General features: G+C 44.4%; 2 protein-coding genes across 3 annotated transcripts in view; one reads left to right on the top strand and one right to left on the bottom strand.

Moving 5' to 3' along the window:
- The window catches only part of Sema2a (Semaphorin 2a), a 320164-nt gene extending 303699 nt beyond the window's left edge, over positions 1-16465 (top strand). For both annotated transcript variants that reach the window (XM_077399561.1, XM_077399562.1), the window contains 8 exons: positions 875-937; positions 1979-2086; positions 3317-3587; positions 7596-7826; positions 8131-8544; positions 8652-8928; positions 9393-9840; positions 10673-16465. In XM_077399561.1, the coding sequence (XP_077255687.1) occupies positions 875-937; positions 1979-2086; positions 3317-3587; positions 7596-7826; positions 8131-8544; positions 8652-8928; positions 9393-9840; positions 10673-10747 (1887 nt within the window). In that variant the 3' untranslated portion in view covers positions 10748-16465. The remainder of the gene's footprint in view (positions 1-874; positions 938-1978; positions 2087-3316; positions 3588-7595; positions 7827-8130; positions 8545-8651; positions 8929-9392; positions 9841-10672) is intronic.
- LOC143893828 (uncharacterized) overlaps positions 1-23017 on the bottom strand; it is a 203448-nt gene that overhangs the window by 92777 nt on the left and 87654 nt on the right. The gene's annotated exons all lie outside the window — the stretch shown is intronic.

The following is a 23017-nucleotide window of genomic DNA, read 5'->3' as shown; positions in this document are numbered from 1 at the left end:
GTCGGGGAACGCTGTTTTGACTCACCCTTACGTACGGCCGGGACAATGTCGAGCATCGACGCCATTTCTGGCCGTGACACTCCCGTGGAGCGGCACGCGATGTCCGCAGGAGATCGATCGTTAGGTCCGACGCGTTTCGGACGATTGACCTTGCAAACGAACCACTTCCTACGCCATGACCGTGTTCTACCGAGACACACACAGAACGCACCGCAATGTTGGGGACAAGATCGTTGCACAGCGTGACAACAAGCACACAGCACACATTTGCGAAACTCATTCTTCTTAAATGTTTTCACGTAAGAACATGGGTTACATTCCGGAATAATGTAAAGAACCTTGCTATTATGAGAGAAAGTCGTATCTGGAGCAACCAGGGACGCATTTTAAAATAAAAAGAAAGAGAAGTTTCGTTATTTTTTCTCACACACACGTGAAGACTTTCTTTTGAAATCCCGATTATTGACCTTCTTCTGGCGCGTTTCTAGCGTTTTTCCAGCCGCGTTATGAGAGGCTGCTGCGACACCGATGCAACACAGAGTTTGCAAAATGTGAAGTACGCACTTCTAACACTTCTCGTAAGGTCGAGCGACCGTTCGTAAGAAAGGACCACTTATAAAGAGAAGCAGTCCTACAGATTTTTCCCTCGAAAGATATATAATATATAATTATGGGATTGCTTCCGGCGACATAGAATTTTTCTTGTCTTTCAAACATAAAATATTCGAGTTTTTCCGGACATTTTCGCAAATATATCACGACAAATGTCATACGCGCGTAACGGATGGTCTCCCAAGTTTTCCCACAATTTTTATTTTAATTTACAATGCGGCATAATTTATGTGACATAATTTATGTTTTACCTTTGTTGCAGAGAGATGCTCTAAATCTGGAACCCAGCAACGTGGCAAATTGTGTATCGAAAGGCAAATCAGAGGTAGGTTTCTTTTCTCATAGTTTGGTTCGCGCTCTGTTTCGCACCGCGCGCAGTCTTTGAGATGAGTTTTAATTCCGGTACCGACAAACTGGCCCGAGTGGAGTGCGCCCCGAAACAAAAACGCGCCAAAGAATTGTGATTGCGAAAAAAGACGTAATGTCGAGGAGAAAAAAGATCCCAAACGGCCGACGTGCTGTAAAATAAAAGGACCTGTTTCTTTGAAGGCGCGCAACGGTGAAACGAAAGACGCAAGCTTGCTTTTTAATAGACACTGCAGCGGCGTCACTCGGTGATTGCGAAAGAAAATGTATCTCATTTGTATCTTTAGCGCAAAAGGGTCTTACTGTAGCATTCTCCTTTACGAATAATCTGTAATAGCTTCTACCCATGTCTTAATTTATGAATTAATTATGTACAAGTATATTTAAAATTTCGTTAGGTAATCTCTTTCTTTATTTCATCTACTTTAATCAGATAAATTTTAATAAACCTTAGCATAAAAATATTGCAACGTCGAGAGGAGTCTAACACGTGATGAGTTTTTCCCAAATTGCCGTCATTCGTATCTCGGTCGAAAATCAAAGTTAACCATGGAACTCTGATTTTTTAACGCACGTCCATTTTTATTCATACCTCGAAATCGCGGTACCGCGGCCACAACGATAAAACGAGCACGATCGCGTTCTGCCTCGTAGACACGCGCGCGCGAGCGCGCGCTTATCACAGCTTCATTTGTATGCACCGTGTACGCGTCGTCGTCGAGGTGTAAGGTCCACGCAAATATTCCCTACGTGACGACAAAGCCAATTCATTTCCTGTGCGCCGATTCGCCGCGAAATACGCGCACGACGTGATCGACCGCGACGATTCTGCCGCGCACGCGACACGATCTTTCGCTTTTCCGAAGAGTTTGCGAAGGAAACGCGGTAGCGTATTGAACGACTCTACGCGTACTATGTACTATGCCTGCAACGATTTTCTCATCGTCAATGCACGTTGCACCATCGAATTTAATTTTCCCTCCGACCTTTCTCTTTCCAGCATTTCGACTGCCGAAACCATATAAGAGTGATACAGCCGATGGGAGACGGCAATCGGCTTTACATGTGCGGTACGAACGCGCACTCACCCAAGGATTGGGTTATTTACGTAAGTTTTTATGTTGTTTTTAATGTAGACAATATATAAAAAACGCATATATATATATATATATATAACGTAAGTAGGGAATTTAGTATTGTGTACATTGATCATATCTTTAATAAAATATCGTGTTTCACCTAAATTGTCACTAAACTTTTCAAGTTACAATATGAGTAATTATTTTTATTTTTTTCAATAGTTTTCCCTTTTATACCTTACGAATTGCAATGTATACTAAATAAATTCGTTAAATTTGATTTTGTAATACGCGACAGTTTGTGATTGGATTGCGAAATTGTTAAAAACGACGATTGGCCTGGTAAAGAGCTGAAAAAAATGTACATACATACATGTATACGTTTAAACGTTCGCTGTCATTTGTTTATTGTAAATTGAAAATGCGAAACGATGTTAAATACATCCGCAACTTCCCTTGAAATGTATTACGGATTCAGCGTGATATGCGCAACGCACACCGATTTGTGTTGCTTTACGCTTAATTTAATTAATTAATAACAGAACGCGAGGAGGCATCTGAAAATAATATCGTTAATTAATTTTCGCGTTACGAATAAATTTCACCGCCACTCACGCATTCCTCGGTACGTTCCAATTTAATTCCCGTCGAAATATTTAAAGCCATATAATGAATAATGCTGTTATTAATGGAAATTTACATGCATTATCGCAATAGTACAAATCCGCACGATGTGATTTGCAAAGTTTCGCAAAGTGCATCAAAGCGGCCGGGCAGATGAATGAATCTTGCGCTTAAGTACCCGTGTAACAACACGACAAAAGATACAGCAGTTTCGCTTTGCTAAACATTACGAGTCCCGGGTGTACCGTAACATCTCGCGTAATAATAACATCCAGCCGCTTACCTAAGCTACTGTTGGAAATTATAGCTACTAAATAAAGTTAAATTACATTAAGACGTTTACGTTCGGTACGATTTTATAAATATATAATAACATAAAAATATAATAACATTAAAATCTCAAATTTATTATAAAACATGCTCTAAGATTATCGTAATTTTTTTCATTCACCAATTCATTAATTATTTTGAAATCGATTATTTTAAAAATTTAATTAAACTTTAATCTCGTTTTATAATTTTGTTATCTTCCATAAAGAGAAAACTTCTTTTTAACTCATCCCTTTTGTTTCTTTAACGTCTTGTTATCCGTGTCTATCTAACCTCGACCCCCCAAATGATGTTTCTTTTTCCAGAGCAATCTGACTCACTTACCGCGCCACGAGTTTGTCCCGGGAGTGGGAATGGGCATCGCGAAGTGCCCTTATGACCCTGCGGACAATTCGACGGCGGTCTGGGTCGAGAAGGGCAATCCCGGAGACTTGCCAGCTCTTTATTCTGGCACGAACGCCGAGTTCACCAAAGCCGATACCGTAATCTTCCGCACGGATCTCTACAATCTGACTACCGGTCGCAAGGCGTTCAGCTTCAAGAGGACACTCAAGTACGACTCCAAGTGGCTCGACAGTGAGTACTCTTTTTGCAAACATGATCATTAGCTAAAAATTTAGTTAAATTTAACAGAATATCTATACTCTCTCATCGAATTGAAGATGATATTTAATGACTTTATAATTTTGGCGTGTTTGAATCTTAATGGTATCTTTCGAGCGCGCGTAGTATTTTCTGTAATTACGTCTCCCCTATATGTATGGATATCGATCGCTACGTCCACCATTGCCAGACATATTTAGATCTCCGCACTTCACAGAGGAACCTTTACTCGAAGCCAGATAATTACGGCGTGTCGAGGCAACAATGAAATTTCCATTAGGCTTAGAACGCATGGCATTAACGAGAAGAGGGGGACGTTCTTGATCGGCTAAAAAGCGAGACAGGTCTTCCTGAAGAAACCGCGTAGGAAGGGTGTGTTGCTTAGAAAATAGACAGGGGATGCTTTGAAGTAGGACCCTAGCGGCAAGCCAGGAACAGGCTTCGGGTTCAAATGGATGCGAATAAACTGCCCCGCCTATTTTCCAAGGGTACCATTGCCTTCCTCGCCGACGACGAGGACTCGCGCGAGGAAAAGCAAGGGAACGGAAACGATGGGAGTGGGTTACGAGTGGAATTATATAGGAGTTTGGAGGGCGATGTCGACGCTAGGTTCGCTATCGGACCGGTTAGAGAGGGTGCCGGATCTCTCTTTCTCTCTCCCTTTCTCTACAAACGGGGTAATAAAATAACACCCGGGACGCGATCTTCCTCTCGTCCTAAACGCTGCGTTTTCGACGAAAGTACCCTCTCCTTTTTCTCGAAAAAAGAGAGAAAGCGAGCCGACTGAAGAAGTTAAAGTTTTCCCGCCCGTCCGCGCCGGAAACCGTTCTCCCGCTCTACTCTCTCCTCGTCTCTCAGTCCCGCGTAGTTCGGAAGCCCGAGCTTTAATCAGTTTTACCGGCACTCTGATTCGTCGGCCGGGATTATTGCGATCCTCTCGATTTTTCGTTATCGGAGCGCGAACGTGAGAGGCGCGGCAAGAGCGGCCCGGCAAGGAAATTGGAAAATGTAGATTAGGACGTGCGTCGAATATAGACACACAATCCGACATGGAATTTAATAGCGTAACTCGCGGGAGGTAGGGCACTGCAGAACGCGCTGATTTGCGATGATCAAGTGTAAATAGAATCCGATTCGTTAGGTTCGTCGGTCGTGACGGGACACGAGGAATACGTCGAAAATTTAGTTATACGAGCGTTTAATATCGAAAATCCTACTCTATTTTTTGACTGTCTACGTTTTAAAATGATCGTCGAGCAAGTCCTGTTCCACAAATAGTTTACATTTCCCATTGAATATTATTCGTTCGTTAGTTCAGCGGGTCAAATGCAAAGGGAATATAAATTCCTGTTGAACAAAACTTTTTGATTTATTAATTAACTGCACAGTAAAAAGAATTGCTTTTTTTCGGCCAAGAAGAAAACAAATTGCCCGGATAAGAATTAATTTTAAATTCCGTCATTGTGCTACCGCAATCCTTTCGTAGCGAGCGTTTACGCGCGACATACCGGTTCGGAATAATGGTGCAAGACGGTTAGACGGCTGCTTTGTATTTCTCGAGGGGGTTGCTTCCGCTTTTCCTCACTCTGTCGAAGCGTGCCGCCACTCGAGCCCGCTCCTTCAGCCGCCGTGCCGCGCCGCGTCGTCGTCGGGTAGGAAGGTCGCGGTATCGGAGCGGCAAAAGCCGGAGGGGATGGGCGGACGACTTTGTCCCACTTTGTATCCTTCGCGCCCTCCCGCGGGACGCATGATTAGCCATTTGTTTCGTCGTTTAATTTCGAGCCAGCAGCCCTTTCGCTACTCTCTTCTTCTCCCTCTCTCTCTTTCCTTTTCCCTCTCTTTCGCTCTCTTGCTCTCTCGCTCTCTCGTTCATCTCTGCCTACTCCTCCGCTTCTGAAGCTGCCGGCAGCCACCTCCGTTCAGACCCTACAAGCAAGACTATTGAGCGTCACCATCAAGAACCATTCTCCGCATCGAGTTTGTCTATTAACAGAGGCGTTGATTAAAAGCAGGCGAGAGTCTGCGGAAGAGACGGATGGGCTCCACGCGCGCTCCTCGTATAATCTTCGCGACTCTCCGACCCTTCCTTCCCCTCATTCTCCCTTCTTCGCTCACGGCCTCTCTCTTTCTCGCTTCTCCAGTCTACTCGGCGGCAAGGCAAGACGCAATGAAGACTGATGCGGTTCGTGGTGTGAGGTCATGATAAGGAAAAGTTCTGGCTTTGGCTCTGAGAGGGTAAATCGCGGACGGAAAGGGAGACGAAGAAAAATAGAGAGTAGAACGCAGTGGACTTAACAAGCTCTGAATAACTAGCTGACGAACGTCTACTTTCACGGATCCATGCGCGTGCGGAATGACGCTCGAACATTAGCGTACAACCGTCTTCCTTTCGAACATCCGTTACATTTAAAACGTGAAGTCTCTTTTCGTCGAGATATAACGAGGCGCTCTTCTTCTTCAAGTATAATAGCAATAGCGGGCACTTTCAATATATATTCAAACTCTGTGTCGCACGACGCAATTAAAAGTCATCTCTCTATGAAACGCTTCGTCTCTTCTTCGGTAAATTATTTCTGTCCTTCTGTCTCGTGGCCCGTCTCCGTCTACACGGGCCTGTACCGCCCCAATATATCAAACTTCCGCCGTCGAAGCGTCAGACAATCGATTTAATCGCTGAACCGTGAGGGAGATTGCGGCGGTCTCCAGCCGAGTGCCGTCGCATAATGTAAAACCGACGAGAGAGGCCCGGCTTCGGCGACGGCGATGCGATTCGAACGTGAAAAAATTCGATTTTCTTCTCCATTTTCTCGCGTTACCAAATTCCGCGACTTCGTCGTTATACGGGATAAATCATTTTTTCGGTACAACAAGCAATTACACCAAGATTAAACCGCAACGCTTGCGCTGAGCTGCATTGCGAGTAACGCGAATATTCGCGCAATTTATTGGATGCATGTTGTAACTGGAACTAGTTTTTAACCAGACCACGAATATACGAAAATCTGCGAGACAAGTTGCAGCTGATTCGTAGTAAATTATTTCCAAGCGAGTTTGAGTGATAACTATACGAGTGCGATATATATTTCTCAACCGGGGCTCGACCCGGAATCGCTCGCCGTCTGTCGGAGCTCACAAATCGTTACGAAGTTGTTTCGGACTCTTTCTCCGCGCAACTTATCTCATTCGGAGATGATACTCAACTCTTATAACTCAACTAGGCGAGGTGCAATGATAAAGCCGACTCAATAGCGCTTCTCACATCGTGCAACTTTTCTGGACTCTGATAAATTGCGATTTAATTTTAGTTATTTATGCATTTGATGAGACAAATTTTACGAAACTCATTACAAATTAATTTTGCGAACAAAATTGCAAAAACAATTTTTCATTGAATTAAATTTCTTTTCCAATTATCACGAAATGTATTCAAGGAACGCAATCAAAGCGCATTGTTTCTAATCTAGCTCTGTTATATAATCCCGTTTTTTACTCTCCCTTTTTCTCAATTCTCCTCATGAAACGGGCGCAAAATAATATCGTTGCGCTACGAACTTGCCTGCGGTTAAACTGAATTCGGGGGGAGATTATTGTCCAGCACGTCTGAACGGAGCTGGAACAGTCCCAGCGATGAAAGTTTTTACGCATAGAACGAGCAAGGACATCTTCTCCCGCACCACCCCCGCGGCAAATACTCGATTATTCACGATTATTATTGTGCGCGATTATTGCGGAGTATCTACGCGAACTATCTGCTCTAGATGCAGTTATTTTGCTGTAGAATGAGGTAGACGCTAACGGCTAGATTACGCGAGCGTGTAAGCTGGCCGGAATATATTCCGCTCGAACAGTTTTGCGACTGCGAAATATCGTCTCGACGAGGAACCGTACGCGAAATTGCGAGTTTTAAAATGGATTTCGAGGCGCTCGAAAATATTAATTAGATTAATGATGAAGTAATGTTATGCCTCTTTATCTTTTCAGAGCCAAATTTCGTGGGTTCGTACGACATCGGCAGCCACGTGTTCTTCTTTTTCCGCGAGACCGCGGTCGAATATATAAACTGCGGTAAAAGTGTATACTCCCGCGTGGCGAGAGTTTGCAAGAGGGACACTGGTGGTAAAAATATACTCGCGCAGAATTGGGCCACATACCTCAAGGCCAGATTGAATTGCTCGATACCTGGCGAGTTCCCGTTTTATTTCAACGAAATACGTGAGTATCGGTTGTACAACGCAACACGAATTTTTGCGTCATGACATTTTTTTGGTATAGCATAAATTACACTTATCTCTCTATCTTTTTTGCCACGCTTGATTCAGGATTTTTAAAAATATTAAAATAATGATAAAGATTTATCATTATTTTTCTCTAATAAAAAATAAAAATATCGATGTCTAACGATACAAAACCTCTGCGTCTTTGGCGAGAGAAAAACTATTTTCGCTGCTATTATGTGTGTTCACATTCTGACATATAATTACATTATATGTTATAATTACTCTATTGCGTTGCTCAGAGAGCATTTACAAAGTGCCGGGTGACGACACGCATTTCTACGGTACCTTCACCACATCGACCAACGGGCTAATGGGCTCCGCGATATGTTCCTTCCACATTGACGCCATCCAAGAGGCTTTCCGCGGAAAGTTCAAAGAGCAAGCGACTAGCAGTAGCGCGTGGCTACCGGTCCTGTCCAACAAGGTCCCGGAACCGCGCCCGGGCCAATGTGTCAACGACACTGAGACGTTGCCGGACACCGTCCTGAATTTCATAAGATCCCATCCGCTGATGGACTCCGCGATCTCGCACGAGAACGAGAAGCCGGTCTTCTACAAGCGGGACGTCATGCTCACGCGACTGGTCGTCGATAAGCTGCGCATCGACTTCGTGGGCATCGATCTGGATTATACGGTCTACTACGCCGGCTCTAGTAAGCAAACTATCGAATATCTGTCACAATGAATAGAAACACGATCTGATAACTATTGTTCCTCCGATAAAAATGCGTAAACACGTGCCTCTTGTCGCGTGTTACAGGCGACGGCCGTGTTCACAAGGTTGTACAGTGGATCGACAGTAACGGCGAGTCCCAGTCGATCTTGCTGGATGTTTTCGACGTCACGCCGGGCGAACCGATACAGGCGATGGAGATCTCGAAGGAACATAAGGCTCTCTACGTGGCGTCGGATCATCGAATAAAGCAGATCGATCTTGTGATGTGCACTCGGCGGTACGACAACTGCCTCCGATGCGTCCACGATCCGTACTGCGGATGGGATAAGGACACAAACATGTGTAAACCCTACGAACCAGGGTAAGTTGTTCTTTCTCCGCAAACGCGATCGCAAAATTGCGAATACACACGCGGGGCGATTTATAGTCTCTAATTTTACGCGCAAGATGCATACATATTATATAAAAAAAAAAAATAAAGAATGAAACATATTCGATTTTAATCATAATTTACTCGCTTGATTACGAATTACGGCACGCAGATTTCGGCGCAGTAATATTTGCGCCGATTTTACGCATCGTATATTTCAGTTATCGCAGATTTATTTCCGCAGATTCATTTCCGTTTGGTGAAACAAAATACTTTTTACAAAAATAAAAAAAAATGAAATGAAATAAAGAAAAAAAAATTGCAGTTGGCGATTCAAAATTCAATTTCAAAATATTTCGAAATAAAATCACGGCGACGTAAATGTTCGAGATTACGTTGTTTGCGACAGAATTCTCGAGCGTATAATCGTAATTTCTTTTTTGCTTTTCGCGCAGTCTTCTTCAAGACGTGTCGAACACCACGGCGGATGTGTGCGACAGCAGCGTCGGCAAACGGAAACTGGTAGTCACGTGGGGCCAGTCGGTGCATCTGGGATGCTTCGTGAAGATGCCGGAGGTGCTGGCGAACCAAGAGGTACGGTGGTACCATTACAGCAAAGAGAAGGGAAGGTATCAGATCGCGTACAAATACGGCGCCGGCGGCGACAAATTCATCGAGACCTCGGAGAAGGGTCTGGTGATCGTCGGCGTGAACGAGCAGGACGCCGGTAGATACGACTGCTGGCTCGGCGGTGCCCTCCTGTGCTCGTATAACATCACCGTGGACGCGCACAGATGTTCGGCACCCGCCAAGTCCAACGACTACCAGAAGATTTATTCGGACTGGTGTCACGAGTTCGAGAAGTACAAGTCGGCGATGAAGAGCTGGGAAAGAAAGCAAGCGGTAAGTCGATTCATTCTACTCGCTCCTCTTCCGGGATCGGTTTATAGCGTCGACTGATATATTTCTTCAGATGCCGGGAGCATTTTTATACGCGAGCGAAATAACGTTGCCGTATATCTCAGATATTCATATCATCGTTCGTCATATACGTATAGGATCGTCATAAACCGTAATTGAGCCGTTCGAAAATTTGCATTGCAAAGCGATGTACAATTCAACGGATTCTACGTATATTCATATCTTTATATGCATCGGAACGGATGGACGGAAATTAAATATTTATCACAAAATTGCGCGACGCGAGGTAGAGTTTATTGTGGGAAAACATACCCACGGGCGTATATCGATAATGTGTATCGATAAATATAATTGCATTTGATAGTAGTAAATGAGAATTACTCTGTGATTGTTCAAAATTGTTCGTAATCTTTTATGTATTATGTAACGACAACTCTTAACGCGTATCGAAATACAATTTGCACGGCAAAATTATTAATGTGACTAGTCCATTTTACGTTCGCTGTATAAATATTTGCGCTTGCATCAAGTCGATCGTTAATATTTTATTATATATCATAATGAATTAATTCGTAAATAATCTCTTGTAATCTACACGAACATGCTGTAAAATCGATCGTGATCGGTTACGATATTTATTTATATTCATTTACGGCATCGAGCGAACTGATTTCATGCAGCAATCGTTGACATCCAATTTCGAACACGTGATACACGGTATACGAGGCAACATTTAATACAATACATCGGGGAATCGAGTTGCAACTCCCTTCACAGCCTCTCAATGCACAGGCACACGCTTTCTCTGTTGCAGCAATGCGCCTCGAGACAAAACGACAGCAATCAGAATCTACACACGAACGAGGTGTACGGCACGCCCCTCGTCTGATGGAGCCGATCGTTGGGTCCCTCGACGAGCCGAGATTACGATGACACGATGATACGCATAAGTGTCCCGCCGAGGAATCGCGGTTGGACCACGACCGGTTGGATCGGCCTGGCCTTCTTGTTGGCCGGTCACGCCACCGCACTCGGCCCGTTGGTTACACGAGGACTCTTAAGTGACTGAGGCCGAGCTGCGATTCGCGAGCCGGTGAACTGAAAATCTAAAAAGGTGCGAAGAACGTACGCGTGATCGATCGTGCATACGAGAGCCTTTCGTCGGCGCTACCGATCGCGAGTGACCATCAAGTTTATTGGCGGTCGGTGACCCGCGAGAATATTTCAGTACCGTATTCGTCGTGCACTCGAGACTTTTCGATATATATATATATATATATAATATCGTACTCGCTTTGCTGTAAATAGACGTGTCGCGCGTGAGCTGCAAAAATGAGACCGAACGCTGGATGCCGCGAGAAACCACGAGCGCGCGGGACAGCGGGACGATCCTCGGCTTGTAAATTCCGATACGGATGCGCAAACTGCGCGGAGTGATGTTACTAGGGGTGAACAGATGGATACCTTCTGTGCCGAAGAAACGTAGATAAAATTACGATTCCTCTCACACACCTGGGCCGGTCGTTGCTGGAAGAGCTGAATGGAGAAACGCGCACTTCTCTTTCCTGGAACTTTTAATTAATTTACGCGACGGAGGGGAATATTATGTGTACATACGATATCGAAGTCTCATTTACGGAAGACGACGCGACGTTGATCGCGATATCATCGTGACCGAGATATCGATTACCAATAGGACGTCGACAGCGGTTAAGCGCGGTGAGTCGAAAGGAGAAAGGCAGCGTTCTCCAGCAGTTGTTTTCGCATCTGCGACGAGCGAAGTCGAGGTGGAAGCTTCCCCGACAACGAGGGTGGAAGGCATCGATTGGAGAACCAGTCGCTACGGCTCGCACCCCGCGAGAGGCTGAGAGGAAGCGGCGGCGGCGTCAGTCGAGGAAAGAAAGGTAAAACGTCGCGCCGGAAAAGAGAAGAGAAAAACGAAACGTGGCCAACGGGCGCGTTTACGACGTCACGCAGGTTACATATGAGATTATTATCGGCTTTAGAGACTTTCGTGCGAATCGCCGCGCTGCTGCGCTCGCGCGACGCTGGTTAGCTTTCCATATCACGTTCGCCACTTTTGCGGCGCGCACACGCCTATTTTCTACCTACCACCCCCTCAGACCAGACCTCGTACCCCTCCGCACCATCGCGTTTTCCTTCATTTTACCCTTCATATATCGCATCTCGACGATCGCTTGAGCTACCGACCGTTATCTTTTGTTTGCGAGAACCTTCGTGCCGTTTCGATCATCGTCATTATTCTTCGCGTACCCACGTGAAATGCACGGCGCGAACGAGCGCGCGATGACGCCGCGTTTTGTACCCGTACACATTCGCATTGTGTCGACAAAAGCGCGTCGTACTCGCGTGTCGTGTCACATCGCGCTCCAGTTCGCGAGGAACCGTCGAGTACCTTCGCGTCATTATCGTCGAGAACTAAACTCCCTTCTCCCATTCCTCCCTTCGAATCAAGGTGCTACGCGGGTCTATTTCCTCCCGAGGAAACCGGCAAGACTCGTGGTCTCAGATCCATACGTACATTTCCTTCAAGCCTGTCTCCTTTTTTTTATCCGATTCTTTCCTCAACGGACACACACACACACGCACACACACGCGCGCGCGTACACCAAAAACGCATTACGCGCTTAATGAGCGACTAACGGTAATCGCTATGTACGCGCCCGTGCACTGTATATAATACTGGACTTATAGGGAGTCCCGTGTACACATTTTCCGTTTAGATAAGTCTAATATTAGCGTAGAGATATACATGTTTGCTTATAAGTTTTCGATGAACATAACCGGAGAGATCTCTCGTTGCATCCTGCGATATCGCTAAGTAAACCGGAGTAACGACCGCCAACAAAGCTAAACGCGGTGCTGGGGCACATCGAGGTGGGCGATCGTTTCGACGACTTCCGGACTCGCGGCTGCGCGGGCTATCGGAGCCCAGCATTGTGTTTTTTTATCCGCGTATACATCCGACACATGCATGTTTTGGCAGAAAAGCCCATAAGCGCGGTATCCATGAAATTTGCTTCATCCGAAAATCAATTGGAGTTTCGACATATGCCGTTATACTTGATTTATCAACGTTAAATACGTCGATTACCTTTTCTTTTCTTTTTCTCTCACTATTGTTAGCTTTATTTTTTTTATATCGCTCGAGAGCGAAATGGGCGTTTTCCGACTTCGTGATTATCTGTACATAGATAATAGCGTTATATTTTTTATAAAAAAAAAGAAACGACGGAGAAGACTTACTGCTGAAAGCAACGGTATGATTTTAATCTATTGTTAGTATTTTGACTGCCTGCAGTCAAGTTGATTCAAAACTGGAATATCTGGATAAGTGAACATTTTTCGGTGCAAACCGATATTTTTCGAACTTGCACGAAAATAACAGAAATTCAATGTTATCACGCTCCATCGCTAATTTTACAAATATATACGTCCTCGTTTAGCAATCGTCCATGAAAATATGATGCAGAACTCGCATTATAGCGGAAATAGCGTTCGTGTTAGCGTCCGTCCGACTTTTCCTCGGAGATCTCCACGTACATTTTATAATCAACGCGAAAACAAATGTTTACCGATGCTCATTTAGCGCCGTTTGTCAAACGATCGACGTATCGAGATAGCACCCAGCCAGCCATACAGCACACACACACGTAAGCTAATAAATGAGTAGTAGAGGAGGTCATGACGCCTTTCTATATACACGCGGATTTCAGTTCCCTTAAATAATAGATAAATAGTTCGTCGCATCGGTGATAGTTTCATTTTTACTTTTAAGTTTGTACATAGACATTTATATCGTAATACCCACAGTATTCTCGGTAATATGTATAGCAGCGCGAGGATGCCCGATCGAGCCTCGGCGCGCGCGGCTGTTATTAACTTCTGTACAGAGATCGTCGCTATTGACGATTTACCTTTTGTACCTATAAGGCTCAACCTATGCGAGACGGTACGCGATAAGAGGAGGGACTCCGATAAGGAAAACCGCTGAAGAGATCTGAGAGATCTCGGAATAGCGGAGTTGTACCTAAGCGAGATCTAGGGAGACGTAAGAGACTAATACAATAATCGGTAATCTCTAATCCTCGAGTATGTACTTATTATGAGCTTCAACAAGTATTGAATAGTATTATGATTATGACGTAGTATTAAGGCCGAACACACAGGTTAGGGATAAAATCGAGAGACTTTCGAATCGACCGAACCAGCCGCGCCAAGTCGCGCGGATCGGCGAGGATTCCGCCGCGCCTCGAAAAGTTTCGTCGCTCTCGGGGATTCTAGCGCACGACCTCCCGGGGGTCGCTCCTCGTCGATCCGATCGGTCCACTCGTATCAACAAATCATCCTTAAATTCCTCCAGCCATCAACCGACGTCCCGGATCGTACTAGATCACAAACGCGTCTGGATATAGAGAGGAGCAAAGAAGAACGGTCGAAAGAGTGTTATGTACGCGTGTGAGAGTGTGAGAGTGTGTGCGTGCGTGCGTGCGATTGCGTGATGTCACGGATTGATACGTAAAGAATAGTAACCTACCTATCGTATATTTAAAGAAAGTTATAAAAAGAGTAAAAGCAAACGTAATATTACGATAGAATAGTGAAGTACACGAACTTTGGCTAAGAGCGCCTTCGTGCAATCCTTGCGGACCACGTCACGTCGACTGCGTGTTCACGGAGGAAGAGTGGGGGAGGGTGGGTGTATCGATCCTGGACGATGTGGTCCCGGTCGCAGAATGCGAAAAAGTGCGTGCCCGATGCGAGTGCACGAGGGCGCGCTTCGGGTTGGAGTAGGCGTGATCACGGAAAGCAATCTAAGTTGAACCTAAAGTTGTTAGATATATTATTTGTAAGATTACTGTATGTTGCGTGAATGCGATTGATGCGGCGGGATATCGCGAGCGAAACGATCGATCGGCGACGTAGAGAGAAGTTAGCCTGCCCGGCTATAATAGCGTGGCAAAGTATTTTCGCCGCTGTTCGTCGACACGTGAGCTCGAAACGCATCCGAACGGAGAAAAAGAAAGAAAAAAAGTAAAACCTCAAACAACACTGCCTGCGAAATCCTAATCGATTATCCCGCAACGTCGACCGCGAGAAGGCGAGATAGACTATAGACTCGGTTTAATGTATGCGACACGAAACAATTTTGGGTGACAGTCCCTACTCGTGGTTACTCGTGTAAAGGAAAACGCAAAGGGGGAAGAGACGCCCTAACTGAATAATTAGTTACGACGACATACTACTATGATAGGAGGAAGGGAATGGAAGGATAGACCCGCGATAACGATTTATTAAAATATATCACTAGGACTAGCCGACGACTGTCTTAGGTTTCAAGTATCGGAAGCGTAGACTCGTTTCTCGAGTTGTGTAGCGAAGGAGGGGTGGAATGGAACGAGGAAGGATTTTGCTACTCATGGCGCTGCGTGTATACCCTTTATTTTTTTTTATCCCGAAGATTACGGAAGAGCGGGAATGATCCGTTGACCGATTTCCTCTTAATTTCGCCCGCCTTTCTTTCCGCTTTCGTGTCGCCGGCGCCGGTTTTTCTCCCGTGGACCGTTTTTCTTACCCCCTTTTTTTTACGGATATATCTTGCCTTAAAGCAGAAAATTGGAGCAAACTCGCGCGCGCGTGCGAGATTAATAGTCCATTCGTATCGTGGAAAACTCATCCTTCATCATCGCCGTATTTTTCTTCGTTCTTTCGGTACGCTTCTTTTTTTTGCATTCTGCTCGTTCCTGTCGACAGCAGAGCGATCAAGGGTGGAAATTAGGGCCGGGCGGTAGCGCGCCGTGAGTCGTTCTGAAGCTCGTAGATGCCGATATACCGCTCAGGGGGAATTCAATTTAGCCGCACGATGTAAGGGACGGATCCGGCACCGCTCGAGGTATAACGCCACCGTACCTCGGCGTGCATCGGCGCATCGGCAGTTTTGTTTATGGAACGTAATCGTGAATATCGATCTTTCTCCAAGCGCCGCGCCAAACGTTCTGTTTGTTCGCACCGGGCGATATGTCTATCGATTGAATCAATTCGGCCACACACACACGCGTCACTCTGCGCTTGTCCTACGAAAATACTTTCGGATCAGGACAAAACTGACTTTTCGAAAAGCTGCGTAAGATACGTGGAAAATCATTTTTATCTCGGGATAAAATCAAATTTTTTTTGTCTACATCTTGAAAAATTGTTTTGTAAATTGTCTTGTAAATTTCTTGTAAATTTCTGCATGTTTGGATTGAGAACGAAAGCGGAATCGCACTGAATATACTGACATAATTTTAATCTGCGTTGCACACGATCGCACGCGATACACGATCGATCGATTCACGGTACGCGCCGCCTAAGAATTCAGACTTAATGACACGTATGTGCGATTATCATCGTTAATACACGACTGTAGGTAATTTTTAGTTCAAAGAATTTCGTACGATAAGAGACCCTTTTAGATATTCACCTATTACCTAAACCTAAACATCCAATCGCTATTTTTATCAAAAAAAAAAAAAACATGTTAAAAATCTTTAATAGTTATCCATTGTTCACTATTGCTATAATAAAGTTTTGCTTTAATAAATTATTGATCTGTACGTTATTAATTTATACCTACGTCCCACATTTCGCCAAGTCAGCAGAAGAATTATAAATATAAGTTCCTCAAGGATAGATACTTGATACGAATAAAGTCTTTTTTATTGAAAAGATAAGCTACTTATAGACTTCTTTACTCGAGGAACTTCAAATAATGGAGGAAGGACATCAAGGAATGCGCCGGAAACCACAGGTAAGTCCAACTCCCATAGACAACTGATCACGGATGCTTTCCAGTTCGTTGACGCTCTCGTCGACGGAGGGAGGCATGAAATTTGCGACCTCGTGACGCGCAAAATGCAATCAGCGGACCGCGAGAAAAAGGATTGAACGTCGCCCGGAGCGACGACGAACATTTTGCTATAGCGAGTCTTCGTTCGACCGTCACCCGATCGATAAAACAACCTTAATGGTGTATGTATATTCTCCGTTTAAATAATTACGCTCGATTACGGACTTTACAGTTTACATATGTAGCGGCTATAGACTCCCAGCTTACGGACGTCATCGGCGTCCGACTTAGGGGAACGGGCGCTTGCGTCATACATCGTCTTGCGAGCGAGGTATTGTCGCGATGGGGGTTCTTGATCCGTTGTGACGTCATCGAAACGCGTTACTCTTTCTCGGACATATGCTTCTTCGGAACTTTGTGACGTGGACCGACTGACTTCAAAGGTGCGCTTTGCAATGTTACCGCGCTTTACGCGGTCGGCTGCTACGAGAAAGGTCGTGGGAACGCAATGTGCATGCCAATGTTCCCTTAAACGGGGTTGGATGTAAAGCCGCCCTGAAATCGACATGCCTCGTACCCAGTTGTTTGTAGTATTTAAAGAACGCTCGCGGTAGTTTATGTCACGACGTATATCTCCGCAACGTCGTCACAGATTAATGCAATTTTATCTTTCACGCATATGGAGACGTACTTTCGCAAGGGTTTCACTTCTCGCGGACGAAATCGAACGAAGTTCAACGATCGAAACAAACGAAGCATTTCAGTTCTCGTCAATATTCTTAAAAGGAAAAAGAGTACCACGCAAAGGTACGAGCTGGAAAAATCGATTTGACTTAGATCGCATCTCGACTCCGAGATTCCTAAACTCACGCGAAATTCAATTTAAAAATCTAATCCGATAAAGCGATATATCGACACGTTACGCCGCTGCGCGCTGGAAACTTGCGCTCGATCCAGCGAGGTTTGACGGGTTGGTATTAAATCGGCACGAGTCTATTGATCTTAACTTTGTTAGCCATGCCAAACGCCGATGAAAGATATATACATCGCGTCGATACGGAGATTGAGTTCGACTATCGCTTGATGGTACGCGCGTGTTCCATAAGTGGTTACAATCAACGGTGCTTTGCCTGTCGCCATTGAATAAAACGTATTCCGCGGCTACTAGACCGGGCGGTGGACCATTGGCGGCACGTATCGATGATAACGAGCGATATCTGAGTGCGTATAGCGTAAACTGCAAACGCAAATAGCCGTCAAAGCGGCGCGTTTATGGTCGTCTTTATCGCTCCGCCTATGCGCGCCGACGTCCTTTGTGAATATTTCAATTTATCCGACGCGGTTGCACTATCCAAGTTTTAATGGAAATGCCCGATCCGCTTTAATTAACTATTAAGGCCTATCTACATAAGACGCAGAACGCGAGTCGCAAGCACACACACAGTCTACAGTCTAGCCTCTTTGTTAGATTGACATGTAGACTGTGCGTGTGTCTTGCGACTTGCGTTCTGCGTTTTATGTAGATAGGCCTTTACGAACTGTTCGAGCGCCGAATTGTTGGGCGCGGAGAGGGCCGAATGTTTATTCTTTCGGCGCATCCCACGCATCACGCGAATATTTGCACGTGCGGTATATCCGCTAGTTTATATTCGTTTCATATTTGTGCCGCGAATATATATGCATGGGAGTTTATCCGCGAAGCTCTGTGCCGCTTAATTCACTTTACTCTTTCTGGAACGTTGTATGTGTGTATAATACATATGAATACAAAACTCGATCCTGTTTTGTTACAAACATTCACATTACAATGCTCTATGCTATCGCGCAATGTATACTCGCATTAGTACTTTTGATTTCCATTAATAATGCACATTTGTAAATGGGTTAAAATATTTGACGCAACACCCCGTGCTATACATAATCTATTAATTTCTACTTATATTGCGTTCGATATTTGTTGTAAAATAATGCACTGTGCAGAAACTATATTAATTAGTTCAGGGAATATTGTTATTTACGCTCTTTTGCTAATAATATATAACGCGGCAACACACACTCTTTCTCTCTCTGCAATTACAATAGAAGCCTAAAAAATACCTGCCATCCTGTCTTATATTGTCACTAAAAGAGCTGACCTGTAAAGAAAAAGTATTCTTATACCTGCTATTTTCGTAATATGGATTAAGATCGATTGAAGTAGCGTTAGGAACAAAAGTTATATTTGCCGTCTTTTTTTATCCGCTTAATTATCTGACGCGCATGAAAATATTAAACCGGATAAGAAACGTTTACCTCGCCAGTCAATAATTAACCTAATTAGCAGTAAAGACTTTTTATCGACCCTACTGGCTATCATTATAATCGTCTTGACGATACGGTCATCGATTTTGGTCAGTTAATCGCCAAAACCATGGATTGCGATCCTTCTAAATAATAAACGATGAATGGATTTTGATGCTTATATATATAAGCATCATCCCTCGCACTCTCTATTTAAGTGAAAAAATCAGGATTCGAGACTAATGATCTGGCCTGCGATCCATTAATGTATCGCTTCCTCGTTTCATTTCCCATCGCGACATTCTACTCATGATTAGCGTATCATTGTCCGCTCGCCACTTTTGTTCTCCTCCCCTTTCCATCACGCGCAATGATTCATGTATTGCTCTCCTCCACCTGCGCGTGAAGTAACCAATGCAAATCGGTTAGCCCCGACGATGCATTATCGAGATATCGACCTGTCGCGACCCGTATTTCCAGCATCACCGATATAATATTAAAAAATCTACTATTCGAAACCAGTCAGCCGCGCATCGATTTAACTTCACGATAGCCGCAATTCCCGTTTTAACCGTCATTTGTCTTGCGTTCGGGGTAACCGAATAGCGTATTAGTCCGTTGACATTTTTCGAATTCTAGCACGAGTTTTCGCTCCTGTTTTTGGCTTTACATTCAGCTCAGTGAGTCGCTTGTTAAATTTATGCGCCATTTTACCGTTTTATCTGCTCGCCAATGGATTTTCGCAAATAATAATATGAAAAATACAAGAAACAAAAATAGAGAAAGATGACGTTGATACAACCGTACCATTTTAATCACTTATATCCTTAATAATATCCTTTTCAACTGTCTGAATTTTATAGCAGATTTACTTATTTTATTACACTCTTCAATTCTCCGCTTGTATAATAGTTACCTCTTGCTTACAAAGTTGACCACCTTCTTCACATCTCGTCGTTCGTTTTCGAATTTTCTTTACGCCAACCATCTCTTCCGCGCACTAGTGTTTTTTCTCGCTCTCCTCCGTTTTTTTTTTTTTTTCCACTATATTGGATGGGTGGCAAAATTTATAACGCCACCCTCGAGGTTCAAGGATCTGAGCGTTAAGGCTCACGGCTTCCACTATCCAGCAGTATACGACTCCACTACACTCAACGGCCTGATAATGCTTTACTTGCATTATGGAAAACAGTTCGTTAAAACCGTATTATCCGCTCCGCCGAGCGGCGGTACCGGCCAGAGGCTCAGCTGCGTGCTAGGAGCTGCCGTATATCGCGATATATCGTTTCTCGATGGTGTTCGCCGTAGCAAGTACTTCGAGAATTCATGAGGAAACTTGGTGGGTTCAAAGAGAGACCTTGGCGCTGTTAAGGGTTGCAATAGCGCAAGTGATATAGTTATCAAGAGCCTGGACTGTGACCTACTGCATACAATATCTCCTCGCTATCCTTCGTAGATCCTTTGATCTGAGGAAGGAACAAGAAGATGTCTAATATCAACTAATGTAATAATAGTAACCGGAGTTGAATGATTATTTTACGGAGTTAATTTGCAAAACGAAATTAATATTTGCCTATAAAAAATATCTAAGAAAGAAGTAGGATAAAAAGCTTAATTTTCGATATTCACGACGTCGTAATTACTTTTTGATGGTCTTCAGTAAAATTAATAATTTATTAATAATTCTAAAGTTCTTTTCTTTGCCGTAACATTTAATTAATGCTATAGTAAAACGATATCATAAATAATTTATAGTGATACTGTACGATATAATGATGCCAATAACGATTTTTCTGGCGTGACGACCATTTTTCTTATTCATGAAAATGGTCTCAATTCGAATTCGGCATTGTCTTCGACTTCCGTCCTTATCACCGTTCCCCAGTAGCTTCCCAAGAGATCGCAACGCGCGACGAAAGAATCTCCTAGTTCTTAAGGCTTTGGGGGGTCGAAGCCATCTCGATTTTCAACCGTGTCGTGTTACCACGCCCACTGACTGCACCGCATCTATGGTCTCATTGTGCTTTAAACAAAGCGACCGCCGTGAATTGTTCGGGATTTAATGAAAGAAGAATCCCCACAGTCACCATCTACGTCTGTCCGCAGGGGTCCGGCGTCAAATCCTCCGACTGATTCCTGAATTTATCGGGAGGCCGCGAAATAGGCATGGAATCTGTTAAACGAACCGTGAACCGACACCCGAGAATTTTTCACCGAACAGAAGAAAATCGCTTCGCCGCGCCGTCGCGGCATCGGGACGCTCATCGCGAATTCCGTTTGAGGGCCGATTCGCCAGGCGAAATCGCTTCATTTTTGGCTGTCTCTTAATTAACGGGCACGCACGAGAAAATTGTGGGAGATTCTATATTGGTAGAGGCACGTGATTAATCCGTTACTATTTTAAGCGAAGCGAAAATTTGACAGGTACATTATGGACATTTAAATTTTAACTGACGCGCCGCGCCGGCGTGATCGCAGAAGTGTGCACTATATACAAATGAAAGCTCTCGTTGTACGTCGTACTTGTTACCGCTATTTAATCCTGTCGTCAACAGGTATGTTTCGATACTCGACGAGGCTGCACGATGACACGTTCATAGCAGAAAAACAGCAGATAGATGGTTTGTGCAAATCAAGCTTCTTGTCAGTGCTTCAAATATTTTGGCAAAATGCAAGAGTCATGCAACGTGTAGCGTCCAATGGCTCTCAGTTTGAAATTAAATCCGGCAAAAACTCAAACCTACGTCATAATTACCGTTCAAACTTTTTACTTAAAGCATAGATAAATACCCATCTATTTCGATAAACTTTTAAGGCAACAAACATCTCTTCGTAGAATATTTTTCTATAAATTTATATAATATTAATAAATAAAATTTATTGTCAATTTTTTTTAAAGAATCACTGTACTACCCTATGATCTAAAAGAGTCTTTATTCGATAAAGAAATTAGTACGCGATTCCGACTATAGTTTTACTCGCTTGTACGAATTTTTATTCCGCCTTGGTCAAACTTTCAACTGAAATTCTTACGAACTGGAATGAAAACAAGAGAGACTTCTGGATGTGACGTGCGCGCGGGAGGACGTTTTAACGACTAAGTTTGGTGGGTGCGGGATAAGAGAGAAACGAGAGTCAAACTTTTTGACGACTGCGACCACACCGGCGAGATAAACGTCGCCCCTTTTACGAGTCGCGACGGAGCGGCCAGTAGATAGCGACATGCACGGGTCAGCCGTTCCCGCAGCGGCGCGGGCGTAACGACTTGTTTTGTCAAGCGGCAGATCGAACGGCACAAATCATTCGGTGACCAGGGAGGGACGGCAGGATGAGGGACGATCGTGCGTCGCGGAAATCGCTGCGAGCGGCGTTTTCGTAAACTTTCGGGCCGCCGTTCGTGGAGGAGACGAACGGAGGCCCGCTGTTGCGGTCGAGGGAAATACGGAAACAGACGCGGAGAACCATCGGAAATCAACGGGCGAAAATTACGGTCCCTCCGCAGTTAGCGGCAATGACGTTAATGGCGAATCGTAGCGGCGGGCGGCGGCCCGTGTGTTGGTGTTTGCGATAATAGTTACGCGGAGCTAATTCAGCGAACCACGTTAATCCAACGTTTATACGTTACATCGCACGATATCGTTGTCATATCCGGCACGTTTGACCTAATAAAAATATTGCCGACAGACATGTAGCCAGGAACTATTTCTTGCGTCCCGCCTCGTCCAGCTGCAATCGACCACCTTCTTTCTCTTGTTCATCGTTATATTTTCTCCACTTCTGTCTTCCCTACCACTTTGTCCAACATCCGACAAATCTCTATAACGGCCAACATTGCACATTATTGCATCGGACGATACACGACGCTTCGTATTTCTCTCTGTCAAACGTATATAGACGTTTCTTATTGGACTCGCGGATATTGTTTTATGTGAACCGATGTAGGTAGTCAGCAAATCTACCCCCGGCGCCGGCGCTCGGACATTTTGTCACAGTCGCGCGGATAAAATCACTTTAAACGAGATCCTCTCA

This window comes from Temnothorax americanus, unplaced genomic scaffold (genome assembly GCF_048541705.1).
Source record: "Temnothorax americanus isolate GAGA-0224 unplaced genomic scaffold, ASM4854170v1 Scaffold13, whole genome shotgun sequence".
Taxonomy (NCBI): domain Eukaryota; kingdom Metazoa; phylum Arthropoda; class Insecta; order Hymenoptera; family Formicidae; genus Temnothorax; species Temnothorax americanus.
The sequence above is the reverse complement of the archived record's forward strand: the minus strand, read 5'-3'. Positions and strand labels throughout refer to the sequence as shown.